General features: G+C 33.1%; 1 protein-coding gene, 2 long non-coding RNA genes and 1 pseudogene across 4 annotated transcripts; 3 read left to right on the forward strand and 1 right to left on the reverse strand.

Annotated features, from left to right (window-relative positions):
- Positions 1-1,785: 1,785 nt before the first annotated feature.
- Positions 1,786-2,220, reverse strand: LOC143630354 (uncharacterized). The gene has a single exon (XM_077099396.1). The coding sequence runs from the start codon at positions 2,218-2,220 to the stop codon at positions 1,786-1,788; it is 435 nt and encodes a 144-aa protein (XP_076955511.1).
- Positions 2,221-4,471: 2,251 nt separating this feature from the next.
- LOC143630360 (uncharacterized) lies at positions 4,472-5,039 on the forward strand. Its single transcript, XR_013153145.1, has 3 exons — positions 4,472-4,565; positions 4,782-4,937; positions 5,028-5,039. It is a non-coding gene; the product is annotated as an uncharacterized LOC143630360 (long non-coding RNA).
- A 290-nt stretch (positions 5,040-5,329) lies between these two features.
- Positions 5,330-6,430, forward strand: LOC143630367 (uncharacterized). Its single transcript, XR_013153147.1, has 6 exons — positions 5,330-5,386; positions 5,511-5,570; positions 5,673-5,831; positions 5,932-5,991; positions 6,105-6,263; positions 6,366-6,430. It is a non-coding gene; the product is annotated as an uncharacterized LOC143630367 (long non-coding RNA).
- A 170-nt stretch (positions 6,431-6,600) lies between these two features.
- Positions 6,601-11,237, forward strand: LOC143630366 (sulfite reductase 1 [ferredoxin], chloroplastic-like; annotated as a pseudogene). Its single transcript, XR_013153146.1, has 10 exons — positions 6,601-6,695; positions 6,798-7,128; positions 7,245-7,379; positions 7,566-7,688; positions 7,772-9,053; positions 9,139-9,388; positions 9,475-9,711; positions 9,815-9,935; positions 10,126-10,243; positions 10,780-11,237. The product of XR_013153146.1 is annotated as a sulfite reductase 1 [ferredoxin], chloroplastic-like (transcript).
- Positions 11,238-27,916: the final 16,679 nt, after the last annotated feature.

The raw sequence follows: 27,916 nt of genomic DNA on the forward strand, positions 1-27,916 counted from the left end.
TCATAAATTTGTTTATCGACATACTAACCATTTAAATTTATTCTTTCGGTTTGTTTTGGAAGGCTAGAATCATGTTCTTCTTTTCTTAGCTACCATATATATATAACTAGCTTTTATTCCCTGTAATACGAGATTGTTTTATATTATTCTATTCTAATATTAATATATTTTTTTGGATTTTAATTTTATTTATTGTAAGTAAGTTATTAATATACTTAGGATTTGATGATGAATGGGTTTCACAAACAAATGATATGCTATAAATGATATGCTATAACCCGGTTTAAAAAAACTATATGGGTTTGGTGAGACCCATGACCCAGTTTTTTTTACTATAAAACTGTTTCTTAATTATAAATAGTATCTTTAAAAAAAACAGATACTGATTTTTAGTATATCCCTATTTTATAGGATTTTCATTTAAAATATTTGATGAGATTAATTTTTAATATAATGAGATGTTATAACCCGTTTAAAAGACTATTTGGGTTTGGTGAGACCCATACCCGTTAATTCAGCTTAAATGCATGATAAATCTTCATTTACAAATAAAGCAATCTGATGGTTTGAGAGAATTTAAGAAGATTTCGTTATATATATCTAAGATTAAGATTTAATACATAATCTTGTTTTATTATATATGGTTGGCTTGTACTTGAAAGAACCCGTGTTTTCACACGACATCTATATCGCTTTGTCAAGATTTACAGGAAAACATTGACTAATTTTGATTATTGATAAACTAGGTATATTGACCAACACAACCGCAAATGTATTGTACAAGTAAATTTTTCGTATTAGTAAATATTTGCGTAATGTTTCTTTAGTAATTCCAATAATTTTAATATAAGTTGTAATTTTATTAACAATAAATAATAATTGTGTTGTCGATTGTATTTTGATTAATGTTCAAATTTTAAAATGTTCATCAATTCTCCATGTAATACACGGGGCTCAAACTAGTACACTTATATTCAAACAAAAAGTTATGAACGCCTGAAAATTATAAAATTTGGTTTTTGTCATACTTTCCCATATTAAAAACAAAAAAAAGATTCATTCTATTTTGACTTGTTATGACGGTAATTCTAAGTTTAACGCTCGTAAGTTCGATTTTAGCGTTGTTAACAAACTAAGGTCTAAGTTTAAGTAATACAAATCCATTTTCTCACCAAGTATATATGGTCAGGTTACTGTAATATTACAAAAATTAGGGTTTTGGCCTTTTGGTTGCTCATAACATATTCTTTCACAAAATGTAACGAAATGCTTAGTTTAGTGAATGATTGTGGTGTTTAAGCTAAGTTCTTTAATTAGGGAATCCATGTTTCAAGTTGCTAATGTTTTATGAGGTTCAATTTTCATATGTTATTAGGATTTGTAATAAACATGTTTTAAGGTAGAATCATCGTTTATACATAAATACCCACGAATATGCACTAATTTAAGGTTTGAAAGTAACATTATTTTAGGTGGGTTTCGAGCATTTTAACAGTTAGGGTTTATGGATTCATGATAAAATCTAAGGTGGTGTTTGTTTTTCACTAAACGCACTTCTACACCTCATTTGTCTGCGCCGCGCAGACTACGCGCAGACGTTGGGCTCTGCAGTGTGTTTGTTTTTTAGAAGACGTTTCATTTAAAAACGTATGCGCGTCATCTTCTCCTAGAAGCATTGTCCATACCACTTCTCACCTCTTCTCCTCACCTATTCTATTCTTCTTATTTTTTCATTATCATACAACACAAAAAACTCATCCACCCTCCTCCTTCTCCTCTCAAACCCTAGCTGCCTCCTCCGCCGGCCACCCTCCACACGCCGGCGGCCTCTCCTCTTCCACCACCGGCCACCCCCTTCTCTCTCCAACGATCTGCCGCCGCATCTCTCTTCTCTCTCCAACGATCACAGAGATCCAACTGGTACGAAAGCAACAAGAACAGAAGCACAAGAACCAAGCCCACACCCCACGGAACCGAACCGGTTGGTGAGTCACCATCGACCGGCACAAAGAACGGTGAACGGCCGGTGGTGTCAAAGATGGAGATCAACTGAAGAACACTAGTGAGTGCACTGGTGAAGCAATGAAAGCCTGTTAGGTTATTGAATAAACCTTCGAACATGGATTCGTAGGTGGAGTACCATGAGAAGCTTATGAACATGAAGAGGATGATGAGGAAGAAACATAGGTGAATAGGTAAGGGAGATGATTCGGAAGACATGTTTGATGTTTGGAGAGAGTGGTGTTTTAGTTTGGTTTTTTTTAATGTGGAAAAGTGGATGTTGAAACTTTTTTTATTTAAATTTCAGTTTATTTTAGCAGTCTGCAGATGTTAAAAAAACAAACAGTCTTCTTGTTGCAGATTGCAGAGGTTTGATCCACCAGATGTTAGCAGATGTGGTCCGCAAACTGCAGACATTTTACCTCTGAAAAAACAAACAACACCTAAGTTTTGTAGTATAGCTTACATCATAAAAAGGTTTATATATAATATGAATTTGTAATAAAGTAGCTTTAAATATGGGAATTCTAGCATAACAATGCATAAAAACATACAAGTATAAGAAAATGATGATGATTTGAGCTTGAATCCTCCAAGAACTTGCAAGAGCTCCTCAAAGTGTTGTTTTGATTCTTAAAATCAGATGTTAAAATGGCTGGTTTATGATATAAAAGAGTTGAGAGGAGACAAGATTGCATGTTGTATACGAGAACCTAAAGGTGAAGGAAATGAGATGAGGGAGGGGGAGGCCGGGTAACATTATGATAAGAAAAAAATAGTTACTAGCATTTAAAAACAATAAATGAGAATTAGTGATACTTAATCTCAACATTTTGTAAAACACAAAATTTAGAAATTATATTTTAAGTGTTTTTATAAAAATGCTAATATAAGGGTGTGGTTTGGTTACTTTACAGAGCTTTTTATGAAATGATGCATATAGAAAACATATATTTTGGTTATGTCATAATATATAACTTTTTATAAAAGTAAAAATCTACATGGATGGTATCTTTAAATAAACTCCCAAGTGTTATAATTTTATAAAATATACAATGAGTAGGTAAAGATTTTATAAACTTTAAAATAAGTATAAACTTACACGGATGAGTTTTTAAAGAAAAAGACAAAAATAATATTAAATGGAAGTATGTAATGTTCCACTCAAATTTTAATATTAAATGGATGGTAAAAACTGCTAGTGGTTTTATAATTTTATAAATTGTTAATGTATTAACTCCCATATTATATAATTATAAAGTTGGCTTCGCCATATTATTTTAATGTTGTATACTTGTTTACATCATACATACTTGACTATTTATTCAAACTTTGTATTTTTAATATCGGATGGCCATAAAATATTATAAATTTTTTTTACTATTATTCTTGAATAGTCGTGGTGATATCGATTTCTTCTTCGTTGATCGTGCATCCCTCATAATCTCTTGGAATACCAATCTATGTGAATTGAAAGCTAGGTTACTGGCAGTTTAGGTGCGTTATGTATTGTGTATTACCTTTCCAAAGGTGAATGGATACCATACCACGCTAATCCTTAGCCAAGCAATTATGCTCCTCTCAGCCGCTTGCCTAGCTATTCCATTGATGCAGACTTTAAAATAATACCTAATTCGATGTATGACATTTTTAGAAATAATTAAGAACACTTAACCTCCAAAGTATCTTATCTTTACCGAGTATAGATTTAGTTGAGCGAAGTAGGATTTAAGATTACAAAGATCGAGCTGCAAAATCTGTAACTTGACCACAAAGATCAAGAATTGCCGAATAAACCGTACTTATTGCTTATTTGGATAAGGAAGGATAACAACCGAACCATTTCAGGCAAATCTGAAATCCACCGATAAAATCGTTTTAATTTAGAAAAGGCGGAAGAGAAATAATATAATTGAAATGTAATTAATAATAATAATAGTCGAAATGTATAAAAGGGGGTGTTAGGGTTATCGTTTTCTTTCTTAACAATTCGCAAATCTCTCATTCTCTCTCTCGCGCAATTCATTCTTTCGTTTTAAACGTTCTTTTTTTCTGCAATCAAACAAAACAATCGTCTTCTTCTTCTTCTTATTCAACGGCGTCTTCTTCTTCAACGATGATGATGATGATGATGATGCTGATGCACATGGCGCGTACTGCTGCTGCGACTTTCTTTACGTATTTTTGTTGTCTTTTTTGCAGGAGGAATTCAAGGGTTTCATCAACATTTACTATTTCACATCCAAGATCTTCAATTTCTTCTTCTTCCACTGTAGTAAGATTATTATTATTATTATTATTATTATTATTATTATTATTATTATTATTATTATTATATGATGATTCTTGTTGTGTTTTAATATCCTTCTTTCTTTCTTGTTCAGAAACCACTTCAAACTGGTAGTGAATTAATGCTGCTTCCGGCTCCAAAGGTATGAACTTTATTATTATTATTATTATTATTATTATATTATGATGATTCTTGGTGTGTTTTAATATCTTTCTTTCTTTTTCAGAAACCACTTCAAACTGGTAGTGAATTAATGCTGCTTCCTGCTCCAAAGGTATGAACTTTATTCATCTTTATTATTATTATTATTACTATTATTATTATTTAAAACAAGAACTTTCAAGATTAATTTTTAAAACAACTGTTGTCAAGATTAATGTTTCATTAATCGTACAGTTTTGAGAGCTTGAAAATAATAATGTATTCAACAGTTTTCTTGAAATCAACACTTTTCTTGAAAATAATATATTTCATTATGCCAATCATACAGGTGGTCACCGTAGAAGAAGAATCAGAAGAAGAATATGGAATGGGCTGTCTTGATTTGAACACCGCACAATCATCAGTATCGGCTGCTGCTTATATTGCTAAACTTAAGAGTGATCAAAGGCAAGATTTAATGCTGCTCGAAGACACTGCTCCAAAGGTAAATGACGACTTTATTCATCGTTTTTATAAATGTTTTTCCAATCTGCATGATATTATTTATTTGTTTGCTGACGCGCTTTCGTTACAGCCTTCATCGGTGGTCACTGAAGAAGAAAAAGAATCCGGTTTTCGTTATTCCATACACCCTTCATGGGAGGTAACTGAACAAGAGGAATCTGATATGAAGTCATCATCATCAGTATCTTCAAAATCTGCTTATGTTACTCCACCAATTCCTATAACCGAAGCTGCAAACGCTGCTTCACTTCAACATCATGGTTCCAACACATCAACAGCAGATTCTTCCTTGTTATCTGGATCATCCCAAACTCAAAAGCAGTTCGAGAATCCCAAAAAGCTGTGAAAAGATCCGCTCCTATTGCATCTGTGCCAAAACCACCAAAACAAGATCCTGTGAAAACCGAAACTAAACTAAAACGAGATCCTGTAAGAATTCTCATTATTAATGTTATGTTCTGTTCTGTTCTGTTCTATTATGTGGTATACTAATTAGCATCGTCGTTGTTGTTTGTTTAACCTCCTGTTTGTTATGTTCTGTTCTCTCTTTTAGGCTGCTAAACTTAAAAGTGACATAAGAGAAGATGTAAAGCTGGTGCCTACTGCTTGAAAGGTGATTATGACTTTATTCATTTTTTTTAATTTTTTTTTCTCAAATTATATATCTGCTTGATACTTGTTTACATATATTGATGCGGTTTCATTATGCCAACAGCCTTCATGGGTGGTCGCTGCATCATCCCGAACTCAAAAGCGGATCGATGATTCTAGGAATCCCACAAAAGGTGTGAAAAGATCTGGTCGTACTGTATTTGTGACAAAGCAACCGAAACAAAGCCTTGTGAAAACTGAAACTAAACCAAAAAATGATTTTGTAAGAATTCTCATTATTATTATTAATAATTTTCTGTTATGTGGTATAATAATTAGCATCATCCTGTTGTTAGTTTAATCTTTTGTATGTTTTATTTTAGGTTGCTAAACTTAAATGTGATAAAAGAGAAGATGTAAAGCTGCTGCCTACTGCTCGAAAGGTGATGCCTTTTTTCATATATTTTTATATATGTTCTTTTTTTTTCTTAAATTATAAATCCGCATGATATTTTTTACATACTGATATACTGATGCGGTTTCATTGTGCCAACAGCCTTCATGGGCGGTCGCTGGATCATCCCAAGCTCAAAAGCACATCAATGATTCTAAGAATGCCACAAAAGGTGTGAAAAGATCTGGTCCTATTTCATCTGTGACAAAGCAACCGAAACGAAGCCTTGTAAAAACTGAAGCTAAACCAAAAAAAGATTGTGTAAGAATTCTCGTTAATATTATTAAAATTCTGTTCTGTTATGTGGTATAATAATTAGCATCATCCTGTTGTTTGTTTAATTTTTTGTATGTTTTCTTTTAGGTTGCTAAACTTAAATGTGATAAAAGAGAAGATGTAAAGCTGCTGCCTACTGCTCGAAAGGTGATGCCTTTTTTCATATTTTTTATAAATGCTCTTTTTTTTCTTAAATTATAAATCCGCATGATATTTTTTACATACTGATATACTGATGCGGTTTCATTGTGCCAACAGCCTTCATGGGCGGTCGCTGGATCATCCCAAGCTCAAAAGCACATCAATGATTCTACGAATGCCACAAAAGGTGTGAAAAGATCTGGTCCTATTGCATCTGTGACAAAGCAACCGAAACGAAGCCTTGTAAAAACTGAAGCTAAACCAAAAAAAGATTGTGTAAGAATTCTCGTTAATATTATTAAAATTATGTTCTGTTATGTGGTATAATAATTAGCATCATCCTGTTGTTTGTTTAATCTTTTGTATATTTTCTTTTAGGTTGCTAAACTTAAATGTGATAAAAGAGAAGATGTAAAGCTGCTGCCTACTGCTCGAAAGGTGATGCCTTTTTCATATTTTTTATAAATGTTCTTTTTTTTCTTAAATTATAAATCCACTTGATATTTTTTACATACTGATATACTGATGTGGTTTCGTTATAACCATACAGCCTTCATCGGTGGTCACTGGATCATCCCAAGCTCAAAAGCACATCAATGATTCTAAGAATGCAACAAAAGGTGTGAAAAGATCTGGTCCTATTGCATCTGTGACAAAGCAACCGAAACGAAGCCTTGTAAAAACTGAAGCTAAACCAAAAAAAGATTGTGTAAGAATTCTCTTTAATATTATTAAAATTATGTTCTGTTATGTGGTAAATAATTAGCATCATCCGGTTGTTGTTTGTTTAATCTCTTGTTTATTAATTTCTATTCTCTCTTTTAGGTTGCTCATAATGAACAATTTGAAAAGTTTCGCGAGGACGCAATCCGCCGCCTAAATGCTCTACAAAAGGAGCTTGACGCGATTACGTTTACTCCAATAAGATCATATATCACAGAAAATCAAGATCCTCCTACGGTAAGAATTCTCATTAGTGTTACTTCTGTCTTTGTGTTTTTCAATTTTGAGAGCTTGAAAATAATGTATTTAAATTGACAGTTTTTTTGAGAGCTTCATATTTTTCATAAATGTTTTTTTTCTCAATTTATATACCTGCATGATATATTTTCTTACATATTTATGCTGTTTCGTTATGCCATACAGCCTTCATCGGTGGTCACTAAGAATCCCACAAAAGGGGTGAAAAGATCTGGTCCTATTGCATCTGTGACAAAGCAACCGAAACGAAGCCTTGTAAAAACTGAAGCTAAACCAAAAAAAGACTCTGTAAGAATTCTCGTTAATAGTTAGCTTCTTCTTCTTGTTGTTTGTATAATCTCTTGTTTGTTAATTTATATTCTCTCTTTGAGGTTGCTAAACTTAAAGCGCCTGCTTCTCGGTGGAAGTTTTGATGTTTCATATATTCTGTCACACTACCTGCTTATGTGTGTCTGGAGGATTATGCTCAGGTATTCTTACACTTTTCAACATTTGTATTGAATCATTGTGTTCCTTGTTTTTGTTTTTGTATTGCGTAGAAAATGTTGGTTCTTGTGATTATTGGAGAAAATGCTGAAGCTCGCTGACATCAAGTGTTATGCTAGAAGACTCCTAAAAAGTTAAGTAACGAGGCAGGTTTTGTATGTTAGTTGTTGTAATATCTTACTGCCTAAAAAAGTTCAATTATGTATTTTGTTTTGTATTTGTAGATGGGAAAAGTAAGAGAGTGACGAAGAAGTGTTGCTGAGACAAAGGTATGCTTCAGGTAATTTTAATATGCATGTTCTCAGGGTTAGGTTTTTTCTCACATTTGTGTGGGCATCTCAATACATGATATTTACATATACACATGACATTAATTGTGGCTCCGACTGATTTGTGCGTCGGAGTGTCTACGGGTTTCAAGCTCGTGGACCCTCTTAACGGGTTTTCTGTGAGTGTAGTTCTAACTTTGAATGAAGAGTTGTTAACTGATGCACCTAAGATCAATGAGGCTGCTACACAACTGATCAAGTTCCATGGAAGTTACCAGCAATATGACAGAGATGAAAGAGGTGCTAAATCGAGCTCGATTATGCTTCGTACAAAGAACGCATGTGGAAAAGTTTCCAATCATCTGTACCTTGTAATGGATGATCTTGCTGATCATTTTGGTATTGGAACCCTTCGGTTGACCACCCGACAAACATTTCAGCTTCATGGAGCTCTCAAAAAGGACCCTAAAACAGTTACGAGCACCATCATCAAAAACATAGGATCAGCACTTGGTGCATGTGGTGATCTCAACAGAAACGTTCTTGCTCCTGCTGCCCCGTTTGTGAAAAAAGATTAACTTTTTGCACAAGAAACAACAGACAACTTGCAGCACTATTAACTCCACAATCTGAATTTTATTATGACATGTGGGTTGATGGGGAGCAATTTATGACTTCAGAACCGCCTGAAGTTGTGAAAGCCCGCAATGATAATTCACATGGGACGCATTTTCCCGACTCTCCTGAACCAATTTATGGAACTCAGTTCTTTCCAAGAAAGTTCAAGATAGCAGTTTTTAATGTGCCTACTTTTAACTTGGTTGATCTTTTCACAAACGGCATTGGTGTGGTGGTTGTTTCTGATGAAAATGGAGAACCACAGGGTTTCAATATATACGTATGTCACTTCTAATAAGCATTATACATACTCGTTTAATATTGTCGGTTTGTTGTATATTTGAGTATTTATATATGTTTTTCAGGTTGGTGGTGGGATGGGAAGGACACATAGGATGGAAACCACTTTTCCTCGTTTGGCGGAGCTGATAGGTTATGTGCCTAAAGAGGATATTTTGTATTCAGTGTAGGCTATTGTTGTCACACAACGAGAAAATGGTAAGACGAGATGATCACAGGTACATCAGAATGAAGTGTTTGATAGATTCATGGGTGGTTGAAAAGTTTAGGTTGGTTGTTGAGCAGTATTATGGAAAGACGTTTGAACCTGCCCAAGTGGGAGTTTTAAAAGCCTTCTGTGTTGGCTTGAACACATAAGTTTCATTACATTTTTTTCACATAATTTGGTTCATTCTTTTAAGTTATGAGTTGATTGCTTAAACAAGGCTTATTTGTTTCAGGGTGATGGTCATTTGTTTTGTGGGCTCCATGCTGACAGTGGTAAGGTTAAGGGAATAGCAAAGAAGACGCTACGAGAATTAGTCGAGAAGTATAACTTGAATGTACGTGTCACCTTAAACCAAAATATTGTTCTTTGTGATATCCGCCCTTCGTGGAAACGCCCCATCACTGTAGCTCTAGCACAAGGCGGTCTCTTGGTAATCACGTATCTGTCATGCATATCTTGTTTTGTTTTGTTTTGTTTTGTTTTGAGGAGCACCTATTTATGTGTGCATTTATATATATTGTTTATTTTTGTAGCCTCCTACTTATGTGGACCCCCTTAACATAACTGCAATGGCATGCCTTGCTCTGCCCTCTCGCCATAACCGAGCGAGGAATTCCCGACCTTCTTAAGCGTGTCTGAGCTGTAGTTGAGAAGGTATTTTATTTGAGAAATGGATTTTAACATCTTGAGTTATCCATATGTGTATGTGTGCGCGCATATCTAATCACAAAGTTACATATAATAGATGACAAAACTACCTTCAAATAATATTAAATACATAAAATAAATATCATGATTAGTTGTTAGGTGTTCTTAAAGTTTTTAAATTGTTTTGTAATATTAGGTTGGTCTCCCGTATAATGAATCCATAGTAGTTAAGAGTCACAGGTTGCCCTAATGGCTGTGCTCGACCCTACACGGCTGAACTTGGATTAGTTGGTGATGGTCCCAATAGCTATCAGGTATGTTCTTAGGGTTAGGTTTTTGCTCACATTTGTACGGGCATCTCAGTACATGATATTGACATATACATATGACAATTAATGGTGGCCCCGGCTGACTTGTGTGTCGGACTGTCTACGGGTTTTAAGCTCGTGGACCCTCTTAACTGGTTTTCCGTGATTGTAGTTCTAACTTTGGCATGGTAGAGATGAAACCAGGGTACACCACCACCGAGACACACCTGTACCAAAGGAGTCTCCTACATTGTAAGTCACTGGCTATAGTCGCTCTAAAATTTGTCTTAAGAAATGCAAATGTGTTGATTTTGTATTGTGAGCACACTACATAAGTACAAATAAAACTAATATTAAAATATGATTTTTATACCTTTTTTTAATATAAATTAGATGCAAAATCACTTTCCTTTATTTGATTATAAATTTTATTTCCCATTAAAATGAGTTATATTTCCATTATATGTGTAAAAGTCAATAGCATAAGTTTGATACGATATTGCAGTGATATACTTAAAAATGTTTTTATATGTATTTTATAGTTCCAATATGCATGAGGAAGATTGAAGAAGCAGCTCTCGGCCATGGGAAAAGTCGTTTCAAACAAGAAAGCAAATTGTCACCGTGTTATATTCTGAACTCTCGTGCGGTGGCTCCACAACCTACTGAAACATTAAATCAGGTAACTTTAGGTTAAAGATTATTAATATATATTTTTTGGCATATGGATCCTCTTTTTGCTTATAAACACCTTACTGAGTTACTGTATTGTGCATCATAATGGTGTACTGGAGCTAGAGACAGTGTGTGAGTTTAAAGCTGCAGTAAAGTAAAATCTATGAAAATTAGGCTGTGAGTTTTTCATTTACTAAATATTATCCATCTTTTAAAAAAAGTTTAGAAATGCCTTTTTTTCTTTGTGATTATAATGTTTAGGCATAAACTTCAGAACAGGGTAATAAAGATGCAGTATGCCATGATAAGGTGGTACCAAATAAATAAATTGAACAAAAATTTACGTTTTATACATTTTATAGTTTTGTCCTTATAGACAGTAACCACTTTTCAAGATTTATATACTCATGTTAATCGTATGTTCTTCTTGCAGTTGGACACAACTTAAAGCAGCTTGGAATGATGGTTGCAAAGTTAGCTCCCATGATTGTGCTTCGAACCAAGTGTGGATTTCGAACAAAGTTTGTCTTTATGATACGACAACAGTGAGCATGTGTTGAGGTTTTAGTTTTTATATTTGGTATTACTTTACTCTAATTGATATTATTTAACCATATGAATAACAAACTACAAGATGCTTATTTGCAGGTGTAACAAGTACCCATCAATGGCTATTCCAACATCTAGTAAATCAACTAAAAAAAAGGGAGTGGGATTTCTGATACCCATTTTCTAAGTCTTTTCTTTTTTCGTATCTTGGTCAAATTATAATTTGACTTTTTTTTTCCCTTTTTTTCCGCAGGTGGGCCAGATCTCTACATGTTCCTTTTTTGGGGGCTAACACTGTATGATCTATACCTACCCAGAAACCGTTACGAGTCTGTCTGATAGCCAAACAACATAGTATACCGGTGTTTTGTTGGTTTTATTCTAAATAAATTATACACCAAGTATTAGGGGAAGCATCATGAGAGAATTCCTCCTTCGTGAGAGAGCTCTATCTAACCATTGGTTTAAGTGTAGATCTTTTTCTAGGGTTTAGGGTTTAATTTTTAGAGTTTAGGGTCTAAGTTAGTTTTAGAGTTTAGGATCTAGTTTATTTTTTAAGGTTTAGGGTTTAGTTTTAAGGTTTAGGGTTTGGGGTTTAGCTTTTAGGGTTTAGTAATGGTTAGATAGAGTTCTCGCGAGTTCTCTCACGAAGGGGGGCTCTCTCATGATCCTTCCCCTTAATAATAACAATAGTAATAATAATAACTATAATAATAATAATAATAATAACCTATGGTGGGTTTCAATAAAGGTATATAAATAAACAATGATGCACCCTTCATAACGTTTGAACCAGAACACTTTGATGCTTGTTTGTGCTTGGAAGCTTGGCTAGTACGGATTTCATCGGGGATGGTCGGTCGCAGTGATTTGTAGAGTGTAGGTGCCTAGACGTGTTTACACGTCGAACGCACCACTGGTCGGGAGCTGTTGCCGCTCTCCTGATGAGTCCATGGTAGGACGAAACCAGCCACATTTATCTTAAGTGAGACGGAATGTGGAAGGAAACATGCCTGGATTTTCTGTCAATTACAAATACCCTAATAGTCCGCGCGTAAACTATAGTCATTTGCTATCTACTGGAAATTCTAAACACTCTTGTTTTGCTTACAAATGTTTTTTCCTGTTATTAGAAATGGCCATGGGAAAAGGGAAAACTTTTCTTGTTGCATCTCAGCTTCATCTGCTCAAGTTGGCTGAAAGACACGATGTTGGCTACTGGTGTTGATGCAGCTCTAAAGGTGATGATTGTCTTAAATGAGTTTATTTATATTTCTATAAAGGGGTCGATTCAGTTTTTTTTTCTCTCTCAAATTGGTCAAAATAAAAGAATATAGAAAGGGAAAATATGTCAAAACAGGTTGAAAATCACCTGAGATATTATTAGTCTATTAAACCTTTCTATTATTTAGATTCATACTGTAATAGTCAGATCATAATTAACGCAGCATTTATTGTATAAATATTTAAAAACTGTACAAAAACATGTTTTCTGGTAGACCCAATCTGCACTAAATTTAACCCTTTACTGGTCCTACGCATTTGCCATCTTTTACTAAATTCCTTACTCATTATCTGCAATGGAGAGATACAACAGAGAGAGGTCGGCTGATTGGGGTTCTGATAAAGACGACAGAAACAAAGGGTGGTACAATGAGAAGACCGGTTTTGCGGTCAAAGTTTATCACTGCCACAGCCTCTGCTGCCAGTCGTTAAATGCAAACAGAAGAGATGAAGATACGTTACTTTCTCAAGAAGATGCAAAGAGAAGGCGTGAAGAAGAAATCCGCGACAGGAAATGAGAAGTCCGAGAAGCATTTTCAAATAAGGTATATTTATTTCCCACTTCTTATTATTAACGGGTGTAAACGAGCCAAGCCATAGCTCGACTATAGGCTCAAACCTGGCTTGTTTAACTTACAGCAAGCTGGGCTTGTTTCAAGCTCTGTTTATGGAGCTTAATCTCAGCTCGTTTACTATTTATTTATTAATTTATCTAAATTTGTAATTATTTTCATATATTTATTAACTACAATTTTTATATATAACAAAATATATATATTTTAGTTATTTCTATTATAATCCTGTTCATAAAAATTATTATTATACAAATATATATTGAATATATTAAATAACTAGTAGAAACCCGCACGATGCGGCCTAGACAGTTAACCATTTGATACTGGTTTTCTGTCAGTTTAGCAATTCTTTCATTGATATATAAGTACTTTTTGTTTTTTATTAGTAGCATTTTTGTGATCTATCTATGCCTTACATATCTCAATTAAATAATAGATATAATAATTCAAAAATAAAAAAATCTGAACAAACGAATACGTAAAAAATATCAGCTGATGATTACAAAAATAGCCACAAATCTATGCAAATATTTTTAGCGAGTTTCATTTGGCTTGTCAAACTAAAAATGGTGCACATCAACCTATTAGATCTTTAGAAGAACACCTATGACACTGGTTCATTCACGTGTACCATGTAACAAAAGTGTTTTTGTCCAGCACTAGACACAATCAAGTCTCCAAGAATTTTGACAAACACCTATAAAGTAGTTCCCATTCATTTTAGAGAAACACCTAGATATTTGATATCCTCGCTTTTGCTAATTGTGTCTCTCGTGTCTGTCTACATTGAACCTGATATCTCTGAAACTAAGATATACCAATGTTAAATTTCAGTCATTTTAAATAGTGTAACTAATGAAAAACTAAGTTGATGGATCTTAAAGCACATCCGAAAGCAAATTGTCTTCTTAGGCAAGAAGTCAAAAAGGCTAATTTTGGTATAAGTTAGATTTACTTACACTCTTCCCATTGAAACCGTCTCTTGTAGAATCCCATTGTTGCCACCAAGAACTGACAACAAATCAAAAACTAAACCAACAGTCCTGAAAAAATGAGCGTTCCAATAGTGTGACTTGATCATGACGAGCATTATTTCTATTTATCTCAACCAAAACTTCACCTGAAAAATACATAGAAATTTATTCTTCGTTTGTAGCAATTAGAAAATACTGATGTTAAGCAATTTGGTCGCAAATGTTTTAAGAGTATTTCATGAATTTTTCACCATTTTGTCTAAAGTCTAAACTGTGCCTTTGGTTTACTGGGAAAATGCTTGATATTTACTTGCCTTGTTCGTGTCAACCTTTGTGCATTTGCACTTTATATATGAAATATGGTTTATGTGGAAGCTTAATTGTTTTAGTTTGCATTGGAACTTGTGTTATTGCTGACGGTGTCGTTTTCCGGACTTTCAAATATTGTTATTGGACAAGGTAGCTAAAAACTTTCAAATATTGATATATAATTAAGCAAAGAAAAGAGGTGAAAGTAAATAGTGTGGCAGGACTTTTGTGCTCATACTGTGAACGTTAGGGGTCTAAATGAACCGATGTCACTTTTTGAATGAAAAATTCATTAATTAAAGTCATAGTATTTTTTTGCAAATGCATTTAATATTCTCCTTGTTTTTCTAGTTTGACTTTTGCTGACTCAATGATTCTGCAGAACTTTGAAAGATTACAACATTTGGCTTGCTGCCGAACATGATGTGTTTTTAAGACAAGAAATGGTCTCAAAACTTGACTGTTAATGGTCAAATGCGTAACTGGTCAATTGGGCCAGTTTTACCCGCTAAAGTTTCTTGAAATCTGTCAGCTTGTTCTTAAAATTTGATGCTGGTTGCAGCATGTTTTTTAGTACTTCACTGAACGAACTCCACGATATTACTATGAGCTTCGCGAGACATCAATCATTTGGAATTACAAGTATTTTGGTTTGTACCCAACTGGACATTTCATATTTTTAATGTTTTTGTAATCACAATTAATTATTTTTTCGTTCTTTTGTTTGTTTTTAATAAAGGATTTCAGTTTGGGACTTTAAACAAAGGACATGCTGCAGCATTTGTTTACCGGGCCCATATCAAAAGCTTCAATAGAAGTGGTCCAAGGTGGGCGGTTTGACCACTTCCTTCCAAAGGTAATATGAGTTGACTTTTTACAAAGATTAAAAATGCTGACGTTTAGTAATTTAGGACTCTAATGCTGAATCAGGGGCAATTTGGTCTTTTGATTTAAACAAAAAGTAAAACACCATCATCTCAAAATGTAAATTTGTCGGTTTTTCACGTGACAAAATCTTTTTTCATTTTCTTGCAGTTTTGATGATCGAGGGTGGATTAAGTATATGTTTTTATATATAAGGGGCAAAAGGATTAGACTCAAACGGATCAAAAGAACTAAAGATAACTTTGGGAAAAAAAACCTTTTTAATGAAAGTATAACCTTTTTAACTGAAAGATAACCTTCTGATGATCACGTGGATTCGGTTTGGTTAATGTTTGATATTAACCAAGAGATAATATTGTTGACCCATACTTGACCTTCTTGCATATTTTAACCGTGTGCATATTATTATTTCACGATGCGGACGTGCGCTTTGAGCCGGAGCTTCCTTCTAACAGCAACCCGACCCATATAAGCAAAATTTCTAAAGAAATTTCGTTTTTCAAGATTCACATGTTATTATTGGCCATTAGGTACTTTTACAATTTTTCAATAACTTCTCTTTTGTGTTTTTACTTTTGAAGTGTTTTTTTATTAATATTATTGGCCATCAAGTAATTATATATTTTTAGGGTAAAGGTTTGCGGTAATGCTTTGTTTTTAGTCATCGGTAGTATGATACATGTTGTACAAGTCTCTTCATTAGATTCAAAACAATTGATAAGCTAACGGAAGACGAGTTGGACATGATTTTGATAGTTAATTTATAGTTAACTTACTAAATTGTGTGTTCAACTCATAAACAAAATGCCAACATTACCATCGATTGGCATTCTCTATATTTAATTATTTATTTTTTAGCCCTTCAGAGAATTTGATTTATTGTTTAGAAAAAAAAATCAAATACATACATAATCTAATCGTCAACATGATAACTAAATCCTTCCGAATTGAGGGAAAGAATTGCACTTTAAATTCGTATTACCAAAAGTTAACTATACCGACCATAAAAATGGGTCACTTTAACAAACCAACCTCCTATTGCCTATTGCCTGAACCCCTTGTCCGCGTGGGCTCTTTTGCTTGTATTAATGATTTCTGTTGCAACTTTATTTTAGAATTTGATGTAGAAAACATTATACCAAGTCGGGTTTTGTCATATCGGGTCATGTAGAAATACTAGTTTAAGTTATTGTTTTTAATCGTTTAACTATTTTATGATGATTTATTATATTTTAAACGTAGTTTTGTTTTAATTTAAGGGATTTTTACATATATCTTCTCCTTAAGCCTTTCAATCACATATATCCCGATATTAAAATATAAATGCATATTTCCCCTTATAACATGTAATTACCCTTCTATCCTTTCCTTTTTATTTTATAATACCCATGCTTCCATTCAGGGCACACTTAAGAGATAGTACCTGTGCCTTTATGAATTAACAGTAAAAAAAATAAAAAAGAAGCCTTCTTTACGACCTAAATGGTTCCACAACCAATAAATCAAAATCAAGGTTTTTGTTCATTCTAATCCTCATGGCGGACAATGCCGAAATAAGGCTTCTTGAAGATCAACTGGAGTTTAGCTCATTAGATTGTTAGCTAGTAAACAATAGTTGAGGGGAGTTAAATGTAATTGTTAGATTGTTCAAGGGTCAATCATGTCCGAATGTAATAGTTGAACGAATCAGTTGTTCGTTAGTCGTTGTCAGTTGTTAATGAGATGAACAGCTATGATTTGGGAATTTTCCTTTCTTCTCTGAATTTCTAGGTTCTTACAATTTGTATCTAACAAATTGGTATCAGAGCTACCGCTTCTCGATGTTCTGTATTCAATTCGATCACACTTCGTTCGTTTCGTTTTAACTCAAGAAATTGATCATTTGTTTGTTCAGTTTCATTCAATTCTGTCTGATTTCTTTCATTTTTTTTACCTAATTGATCAATTTCAATCTAATTCATTTCATTCCTAATTCCCTAATTCGTTTCTGCCCTAAATTTGACCTAAATTGTTGTCTACCCTAAATTGATCACCATTCGATTAGTTTCCCTAAGAATTCCATTCAAATTTGTTTCAATTCACTCTAGTTGATCAATTGCTTGATCAATTTCACCTAATTCTTGGTGGTATGACGACTCGTAATCAAACGATGGAGCAACGAGTTCAAGAACATGACCAGACTTTGATTCGTTTAGAATCTGCTGTAAACAATAATCTCACAGAGTTAGATGGTTTCAAAACATTGGCGCTTCAAAATGTTGAAAACATTTCTTCCATGAAAATACAGTTATAGAATCAAATGAATGAAATTCTTAAGAGCATTCAAGGTATGAACAATGGTCAACCTAATCAGACTCACAATTATGATTAAGGACTAGTGGGTTCTACAAACCCTACACAGTTCAATTCCTATCATAACAGTCAAAATCGTTTAACGAAAATGGAATTCCCAAAGTTTAATGGTAAAAACATTGAAGGTTGGCTGTGTTGAGTGGAGCATTTCTTTGAAATTGATGCTACTCCTGAACATTTAAAGGTTCGTTGTGCTATTGTACATTTGGATGATATAGCACTGTTATGGCATCAGTCTTTTGTTAGATCAAGGGGTGGTAGTATTGAGGGAATGTTATGGCCTGAGTATTAGGGGTTTATAACAAGATTCGGATTGGTACATAATCAGAATGCTATAGCTTCTTTGGCAGATTTGAAACAAACAGAACAGCCTCTTAATGAGTTTTGTAAAGAATTTGACTTAGCCTTGACAAGGGTAAGTATTTGTGAAGAATATGCAATTAGTTTGTTTCTTAGAGCTGTTAAACCTGAGATAGGAAACCCTGTGAAACTGATTAGACCTAAGAGTTTACCCGAGGCTTACATGTTGGCGAGAGTTCAGGATGATAAAAATTTTGTGGCTCAAAGTCATAATCCTAAACCTATTAGATCTTCCTATTATTCATCTTCTGCTCCTAAAACTACAGATTATGGTAATAGAGGATTTAGTAGTGCCAACATTCCTTTGTTGTCTGCACCACCTATTAGGCCTAAACCAATTAGTTCAAGAAAATTGTCTCATAAAGAAATAGAAGAGAAGAGGGCAAAGGGTGAATGTTTTGGGTGTAATGAGAAATACACCCCTGCACATGTTTGCAAAAATAAACAACTCTTTTCCATAGAGTTATTTGCAAAAGAATATGAAGAAAGGGAGCTCAATGAAATGTTCATACAACCTGCACAAGAACCACATATTTCTCTCAATGTTATTATGGGTATGCCTTCTTTCTCTACGATGAGGGTACAAGGGTCAATTGGAACTAAGCCTTTACAAATTTTAATTGATTCTAGGTTAACTCATAATTTTCTAAACTTAGATTTGGCATGCAAAAGTGTTAGTGAGTTGAACATCACCATAGCAGATGGTAATAAGATGCCCTATACTAAGTTGTGTGAGAACTTTAAGTGGATGATGCAAGGAAATTGGTTTACAACCGATGTCATGCTTATTCCATTAAGTAGTTATGACATGGTTTTGGGGGTGCAATGGTTGCAGACTCTCAATGATATTAGTTGGAATTTTAAAGAAGTTGACAATGAAATTCAAGGTGGGAGATCGGTTATTTGAGCTTAAGGGTATTGGTTCTAATAACATGACTTTATGCTCTTCTGAAAAAATGAGTACTTTGTTGTGCAACACTATAGATGTGGCATTGGCTCAACTATTCAGTTTACAAACCTTCACTGCAGAATCATTTCGGCATGAAACTGTGGTCAGTGATCATACTTATAATCCAGCTTTAACTAATCTCTTACAAAAATATGAAGATGTCTTCTCTGTTCCTACTTCATCACCTCCTAAACGGGGCTGCGATCACAAAATCATTTTGAAAGATGAAAATGTAACCATTAATTAGAGGTCTTACAGATACCCTGCACATCAGAAAGATGTGTAGAAATTAACACAGGAGTTATTAGAAACCGACACTGTCAGAAATAGTCAGAGTGCGTTTGCTTCCCCTGTAGTGCTTGTTAAGAAGAAAGATGGTACTTGGAGATTCTGTGTTGACTACAGGAAACTAAATGAGGCAACTGTTAAAGACAGATTTCCAATTCCCTTAATATAAGAGTTACTAGATGAATTGGGTAGTGCACATGTATTCTCTAAGCTGTATTTAAGGGCCGGATACCATCAGGTAAGAATGAATGAGAATGACATCCATAAAACAGCTTTTAGAACTCACCAGGGTCTCTTTGAATTTGTAGTTATGCCCTTTGGGCTAACTAATGCTCATGCTACTTTCCAATCTATGATGAATGCTACATTCAAATCATTGATGAGAAAGACTACTCTAGTATTTTTTGATGATATACTAGTGTATAGTCCTACAATGGAACAACATCTCATTGATTTAGAACAAGTATTGGCTTTACTTAGAAGGGATTGTCTTTATGCAAAGAAGTCTAAGTGTTCATTTGCAGGGGCAAATGTGGTGTGTTTGGGGCATATTTGTAAGAATAAATATATTTTATATATTTATTTATATGGCTATCATTATCATTTATATAATAATAGATCAAAATAATTAATTGTACCTTGTTATATATTAGCTTGGTAATTGTTGATGGGCCATATTACTCTTAATAGCTAATAAAGGGTTTCACCTTGGGTGTATATATAAAGAGAATAAATTAACATCATAACCTAATCTCACACACATAAGTAAATCATGTGTCTCCTCTCTCTTCTAAACCGGGTTCCTCTCAAGAACCCTAACACCATCCTTAACTATACATCCTAAATGGGAACTCGACCAAGCTGACAACCAAGTCGTCTACATCCTTCTCTGTTGCGGTTGCTACTCTCCATGCTGTAACAGGTTCATAGGTTTAATACTTATCATGTTTTATATTACTTACATGAAGAACTGATCAACATGTGGTATCAGAGCGATGTTGATTTCTCAGTTCTTCATGTTTTCCGTAAATTAGGAATTGAATCAGAAGACATGGACTAAAACTTGATAAACCCTAATTTTTTAGGTTTCTTTTTTTTCATGTTCTATTACGAAAACAATACATGAAACTGTTTAAAATCGCTAAAATTCATATTTAGTAAACTCTAATATTTTCGAAATCTGTTAATTTCATGTTTAAAGATTTCGATTCCAAGTTTTTTTTATGTTTAATTGTTAAAATTTTCGATGATGTTCTTCGTGTTCATCATTATTATCGAAAACTATACATATGTTGGTTCAAAATCTAGATTAAAATTTGTTAATGATTATTTAGGGAAATATTTTTTCAAATATTTGATAACTTAGAAGTTTTAATATTTTCTTAAAAGATTTGAATCCCCTAAAAATAGGAAACAAATATAATTGTTAATCATTAAAAAGATTTGAACCAAATCTTATCATTATTAATTAGTTAATAAAGATCATGAGTTAAGGGCTTAAACCAGTTTACGGGTTCACGGGCTATTTAAAAATCATGTATTATGGGCTTAAAATAGCTTATGTGTTCTAAGAGTTTATGAGTTTCTAAAATGGTTTGGGGTCATAACCCATAAACCTGAAAACTCACTAATATCGGAATCAACATTTTCCATAAAACTCCATAAAATCATGTAAACACCCAAATACTGAAAAACCCACTAAAAGCCGGAAACTGGCAATTCTCGGGAACCCAAAACTTCCGAGAACTAATTCCGCAAAATAAGGTCCTACCGGAAACTTAAAAATCCTTACTCTAAACATTTTCCGTTATTAACTAATTAAATGTTTTTGTAAACCTTAAATATTATTAAATTTTACAAAACATAAAGGCTTAACTTGAATGAACTTTTGATGTAACACTTCTGCCAAAAAGGTGATTAGTTACATTTACCCTATCATTCAAGTATAACTGAAAAGCTTTTGTTAGTTTTGCCTAACATGATACAAATGTCTCACTTTTGCCCAAAGGTGATTTGTTACATTTTTATTTAGTAAAACTAGCCCGTGCATAATTAAAATAATTGTCTCACTTCTGCCCAAAGGAGATGTGTTACAATTGTTTTGCACACATACTTAAATAAAATTTAATTCTGCCCAAAGGTGATTTATTTTTTGTTTAAGTAGAACTTTTAATTATAGTCTATTAGTTTGATGTTAATAATAGACATATCACATCTTTAATAAAATATAATGATCCTCACATTAATGATCCTTCATTAATCTAATGATCATAATTTTAATATGTATTATCTTAATATCCCATAACATTACTCACTATAATTTTCTTCTATAAATAGCTATCTCATCCAAATCATCCACTCTAATCTCAAAACACAATTGAATTTTGTCTCATAAAGAGTTTGAATAACATTTAGCTCTTCTCAGTTTTAATTATCCATTAAAACATGATATGACTATCCTACTGCTCTTTCTAATAACAATTATTCCATTAAAAACTAGAGCCTAACAAATGGAATGAGTCAATCATAATGTCTATTACGATAATGATAATCAAGAACTTATATAAATAAATGTTATCACTAGAGTTATTCTACATTTAGTTTTTCCTAAGACTAATCAAAATAACTCCCAAGATTCATGCACTCCTTAAAAATTCTAACTATAAGGTTAGATGGTATTATTGAATATATCATAATGTGTAAACATGACCCATAAAATTAAGGGCTCACACATGATATTAAGTACAGTATTCTAGTGCATTGCATACTAAAATTTTCAATAGTACAACTTGGTGCCTTAAAAATCAACTATAATACTCAGAAGTACCAAAGGAAAATGAGTGTGTTGATCAGCAACACATGTACAAGAAAAGAAGCATCAGGTACTGGAAAATAAGATGTTATTCAACTCACTACCACTAAAACCTAAAGAGGAATATTCTAAGGTTCATAGATAAAATACAAATATTACTTCCAGTTTTAAGTTCTCTAAGGGAAAGTCTCATTGCAAAAATATGCCATTAGATTAGGCATAGGCATTACAAGATTATCCATAATTCAAAAGAACAACTGGCTAAAATTGATATTTTTATATTATTAATATTTACGTCTGCTAACCTAATATTCTCATTAACACATGATTGGTTGAGTCTAGTTCTATATGTTTACCCAAAAATCAACAAATAACTAACATGAGGGTTAGTGACAATTTTAAATGTTAAGGTTATTAGAACCATGATAAACTGTCTTCAAATTACGCTTTATGATACCTTAAATATTCTGGAGGTTAATCAGATTTTAGTATCAATACTTAAGCTACATTATGACAGTTATAAGATTTGCATAGCCAACATAAAGTCACTATTACCTTAAACTCTCATATGATTTGTTATTAATATATGGATTGAAACATTTATAAAATAGAACTAGATGATATTATATACTTTCACAACTTTTGTTATCATGCAAATAAAAATGTAACAAAAGACAAATGAGACATATAAAATTCATCCATTAAAACCAAATTTCATGAGAAATCATGACATGGTTAACGAGGGTGATTTTTCATATAATCTCATTCTCAGTGATTTTAAATCATGTGTTAGATGCCCTAAACATTGTTTGGCTTAAGGAATAAGTATGGGTCCACCAGAATTATATTTCACTTACATTCGTGTAACTTATTCAAACGGAATATTCAGACATAATTCTTTTATCATTTAAAATGCTATTTACTTGTATCTAATCAGTATACTATGGTCCGCGGTCTTAAAGATATCCGTTCATATATACTTAATACGATTTCTTCTAAATATGTCCTTTAAATTTATTATGACATCTGGACGTTAATGGAATCAAATCAAGTCTAACATATATATGACATATTCCCACGTCATGTACATCATTGAAACTTCTCTTGTATTTTTCCTAGAGATATTAAAGGTAAGTGGGAGCCTCAAGTGTCTCAATCATAACTTACAAGATTTGCAAGAGGTGGGGGAGTGAAAACTTGATATTATCTCAAATACACCTCTTGTACAAGACATTGCTCCATCATAACACTATTCCATAAAAAGTTATCTCTTTAGAATTTACTAATACTCTTACAAAAGTTTCATTGTTGCTTAAACGTGGACAAATTCAGATTTCTTACTAAATTAATCCTCACCAAGAGAAACTGCAACAACTTATATTATTAACTTATGTCTCTGTTAGAATCTATTGGTCTTTAAATACTGACCCTAAGTATGTTAATTTCCTAAGGGTTTCTAAGGTCAGTGGGAGCAGTAAAAGTATTTATAATGACTTGTTAGAAGTACAAGAGGCGGGGGGGGGGGGGAGGGGAGATATTAAATTTTACTCCAATCACCATATTGCGCCAAATCTTACACACTTAGAATCCTGAAAATGATAGCAACCTAACTAAGAGCTAATCCATAAAACTGAGACTTTTAAAATTACCCAATAATCAACTTAGGAGGCCATCTAGGTTTTAAAACCTACTAAATTTGATGCTTATGTAACCTCCCAAACTAAAGTTGAATTGGATGTTGAAAAGTTTATGATCATACCCATTATAATTAAACCATTATCATCAATCATAATTGGCTCCATAAGTCGCTAACGTTTTGAGATTTAATTGAATCACCTAATGGTATTCGTAACTAAATTAAATCCTAACACTAACGTTAAGACAAAATAATCATGATTGATTGTTAAAGGTTACATTCAAGGAGAAATCAATTATCAAAGAATCTTCTTACCTATATCAAAAAAGATTTCTTTAAGTATCATTATTGTTCTAGTAGCTTATAATAGTTAAGAGCTACATTAGATGAACATTAAAACAACTTTCTCTAACAATCGACTTACATATTTATATGTTCATAACACAACCTAAAAGTTATAAACTGAAGGTTAAAGAACATTTAGTCTATAAGTCAATAAAATCCATATATGGGTTAATGTAAACATCAAATGTGATGAAATCTTTATACAATAATTTTCATCAAAGACCTAGTGGATTAATGTACCTACCTCAAGACGAGTGGGAGAAACTAAAAACAAACTTGTCCTTATATAGATGACATTCTTCTGACAAGTATATGTTACATAAGTCAAAGCATTGTTCACACACTTTGATATGAAATATCTCAAAGATATCCCTTACATAATAGATATCATAACATTCTGAGATAGACCCAAAGGGACATTAGTTTTGTTCTATAAGTTTTATCTTAAATGGGTCCTTACACATGTAACAAACAATATTGCTCTATTTAAAGGATAATAGGATCATTGAGATTATTACCTTATGCTTCATTAAGTAGAAGCCTTATGTAGGTTCAAGTCTATACTCGTTCAGATATTACTCAAAATTGTAACACACTAGATATGCCTAGATTAATGTGAAACATCTAAAAGATTATTAAAATATCTTTAAAAGAAACGAAAGACTATAATTTAAAAGAAGAAGTGAGAATTCAAACCGGTATATTACTCTAAACTTTGTCATATTCAGAGATAAGAAAATGTAATTTTTGGGATATATTCTTATGTCAGTAGATAAATCTATCTCATGGAGGAGTCATAATGAACTGATAACAACAACCTAAGTCATAACAACATAATATGTTGATTAATTACAACTTGTTGTCAATAAATGTTGTTGAATATTTATTAGTGGACTCATAAGTTTTATTAAACTCCAAATAACTTATATATTGAAGACTAATTGTGATAACGTCAGCTACCATGTTTTCTCAAACAGTAACAGTTTGTTAGGTGCTGCATTAAATTTTGATATGAAATTAATTATTCGTTTATAAACGAATTGAGGAATCTAAATTTTCATATCGAATACATTCATGATATGCTTAAGGATCCTATAACTAAAGGTCTATTACCCATAAGTATTATGAAAGCGCTTATAATCATGAGGGGTTTATTAATGACCATGTACAATTGCATATCGTACTACGAATGATTAACTATTAAATTTCCTCATCAGTTTTGATTTTGTATGTCTCTTAATACGTTATGCATGCATAATGACATACAGACGAATTAAATATACAAATCAAACGTTCTGAAGGGATTAGTTGAAAATTTTGATCATAACTACTTAGGTTTTAAATAAGGATTGCAGTATGATTAATGGAGGTCTTGAGCTGATGTTCAATTCAATGACTGTATTTCTCTGCTCCAGTTTGAGTTTAAATGTAAGGCCCCGCTACCGGTGCCTCACATTGGATGTTGGATTTACTCATAAACGCAGTTCTAAATATCAGAGTTAATTAAAACATTCGCGGAATATAAAAACTTTCATGAAACATTTCATAATCAAATCATAACTTGTCTTAAAACAACATCTTGTCTTTCAGCATAAACAAAACATAAAACTTAAACGTCTTGAGTCTCCGATGCCAGCCTCTTATTCAATGCCACGTGTCCCCTCAAGCAAGCTGCCTCATTCTACTCACCTGCGTGCATACTAAAAGTCAGCTACGCTGAGTGAGTTCTAGTTAATCAAGCAGTATACATTACATTCACATATTTACCTATGCACCCAAAGGTACATACCTTCCTATTACCTTACATACTTACATACTTTCATTTTCTCTTTCATATTAACATACGTACTTTCATTCATACACATACTTTTTAAAGAGCCTTCCGCCCTATAACCTTCGCCGATATTATTAGGGTCGGTCCCCTACATTCGCCGACATTGTTAGGGTCGGTTCCCTTGTTCTATCTATACCTTTCGTACCTTTCTATAAATTCATAATTATAACTTTCATACGTCCATACATCATCTATACATCGTATATATGTCAATCATATCTTTATACTATCCCTTGACGGCACATGCAATATCCGAAGATCGTTCATGCATCGTCAAGCATTCATTCATACATAAATCATATAAGGCATACACTTACCCCTTAAGGTAAGTGTATTAACTAATCACATCGAGTATGCACACAGCCCCGAAAACATAGCAAGGAAATGGGGCTAGAAACTCACCTGGATCCTGTTTCTTTCTCCGTTAATCGTTATTCCCTTCTTTAGTTGAGCTCTGCTAACTGTATATAAGTTATACGTATCAAAACTCGTCATATCGTATCAGATTACTTTTACTTAGTATTAAGCGAACTTAGTGTTAAGAGAACTTAGTATTAAGCGAACTTAGTGTTAAGCGAACTTAACATTAAGCGAACTTAGTGTTAAGCGAACTTAACATTAAGCGAACTTATTATCTAAGCGAACTTATCATTTAAGCGAACTTATCTACAGTGGCGAACTTATACAGCGATCTTAGCTGCGGGCGAAGTTGCCCAGTAGCAGTCACTGTGTGACTTTAACTTCTCATAATCACCTCCGTTTTGTCGCGAAACTCAGGGATATGATACAACCCAAACCTATGACATTCCTACGGTTATTTTTAGATAAGATTTGGCCCGAAAACACATAAAGTTTGGATCTTTAAGCTCAAAACGTTCAATATTAGTTATAAGGTTTATCCTAAACAAGTCGTTTATGTTTACGGGTTCATTAGGTTCGTTTTATCATCAAGTTTACAACTTTACATTTCGTTTACCCCCGATCTATTCTCGTTCTAAGTTTCAAGGCTAAACGTTCATTAAAACGTAAACTTTAAAGGTCAAGAACATACCTTTTGTGCTCGTTCGATCTTGGTTAGCTTGTTTAGGAACTCTAGATATTGTGTAAGACTCGAATAACAAAGATCTAATCACAACTAACGTTTACTCGCTCTCGGATCTTGCTCCTCTCTCTCTCGGCCGTCGGCCGTATATGGTGGTGTAGGATGTGTGTGTGTTTTTGAGTGTGTAGAGATTAGGATGATAAGAATGAGGATTTAGGGTTTTATGATGGTTTAGGGGATATTTATATCCTTTAAAGCCCATGGACCTAAGGCCCATTCCCTTTAATCCATCTTAATTAGTCCAAGCCAAAGATCTTTATTAATACTAATTAATTATTTAGGCCCAATAACTAAACACGACTTTCTTTTATTAAATACAAGAATTTTAGGATGTTACATTAAAACTAAAATAAGTGTTAACTCCTGATCAGGCTTATCTAATACTCATAATAAATGATTACTCGGCCAAGTGGGAGAATGTAAGAATAAATATATTTTATATATTTATTTATATGGCCATCATTATCATTTATATAATAATAGATCAAAATAATTAATTATACCTTGTTATATATTAGCTTGGTAATTGTTGATGAGCCATATTACTCTTAATAGCTAATAAAGGGTTATAGAGAGAATAAATTAACATCATAACCTAATCTCACACACATAAGTAAATCATGTGTCTCCTCTCTCTTCTAAACCGGGTTCCTCTCAAGAACCCTAACACCATCCTTAACTATACATCCTAAAGGGGAACTCGACCAAGCTGACAACCAAGTCGTCTACATCCTTCTCTGTTGCGGTTGC

Source organism: Bidens hawaiensis, unplaced genomic scaffold (genome assembly GCF_021521415.1).
Source record: "Bidens hawaiensis isolate Kalapana, Puna unplaced genomic scaffold, B.hawaiensis_p1.1 tig00005649_1, whole genome shotgun sequence".
NCBI lineage: Eukaryota > Viridiplantae > Streptophyta > Magnoliopsida > Asterales > Asteraceae > Bidens > Bidens hawaiensis.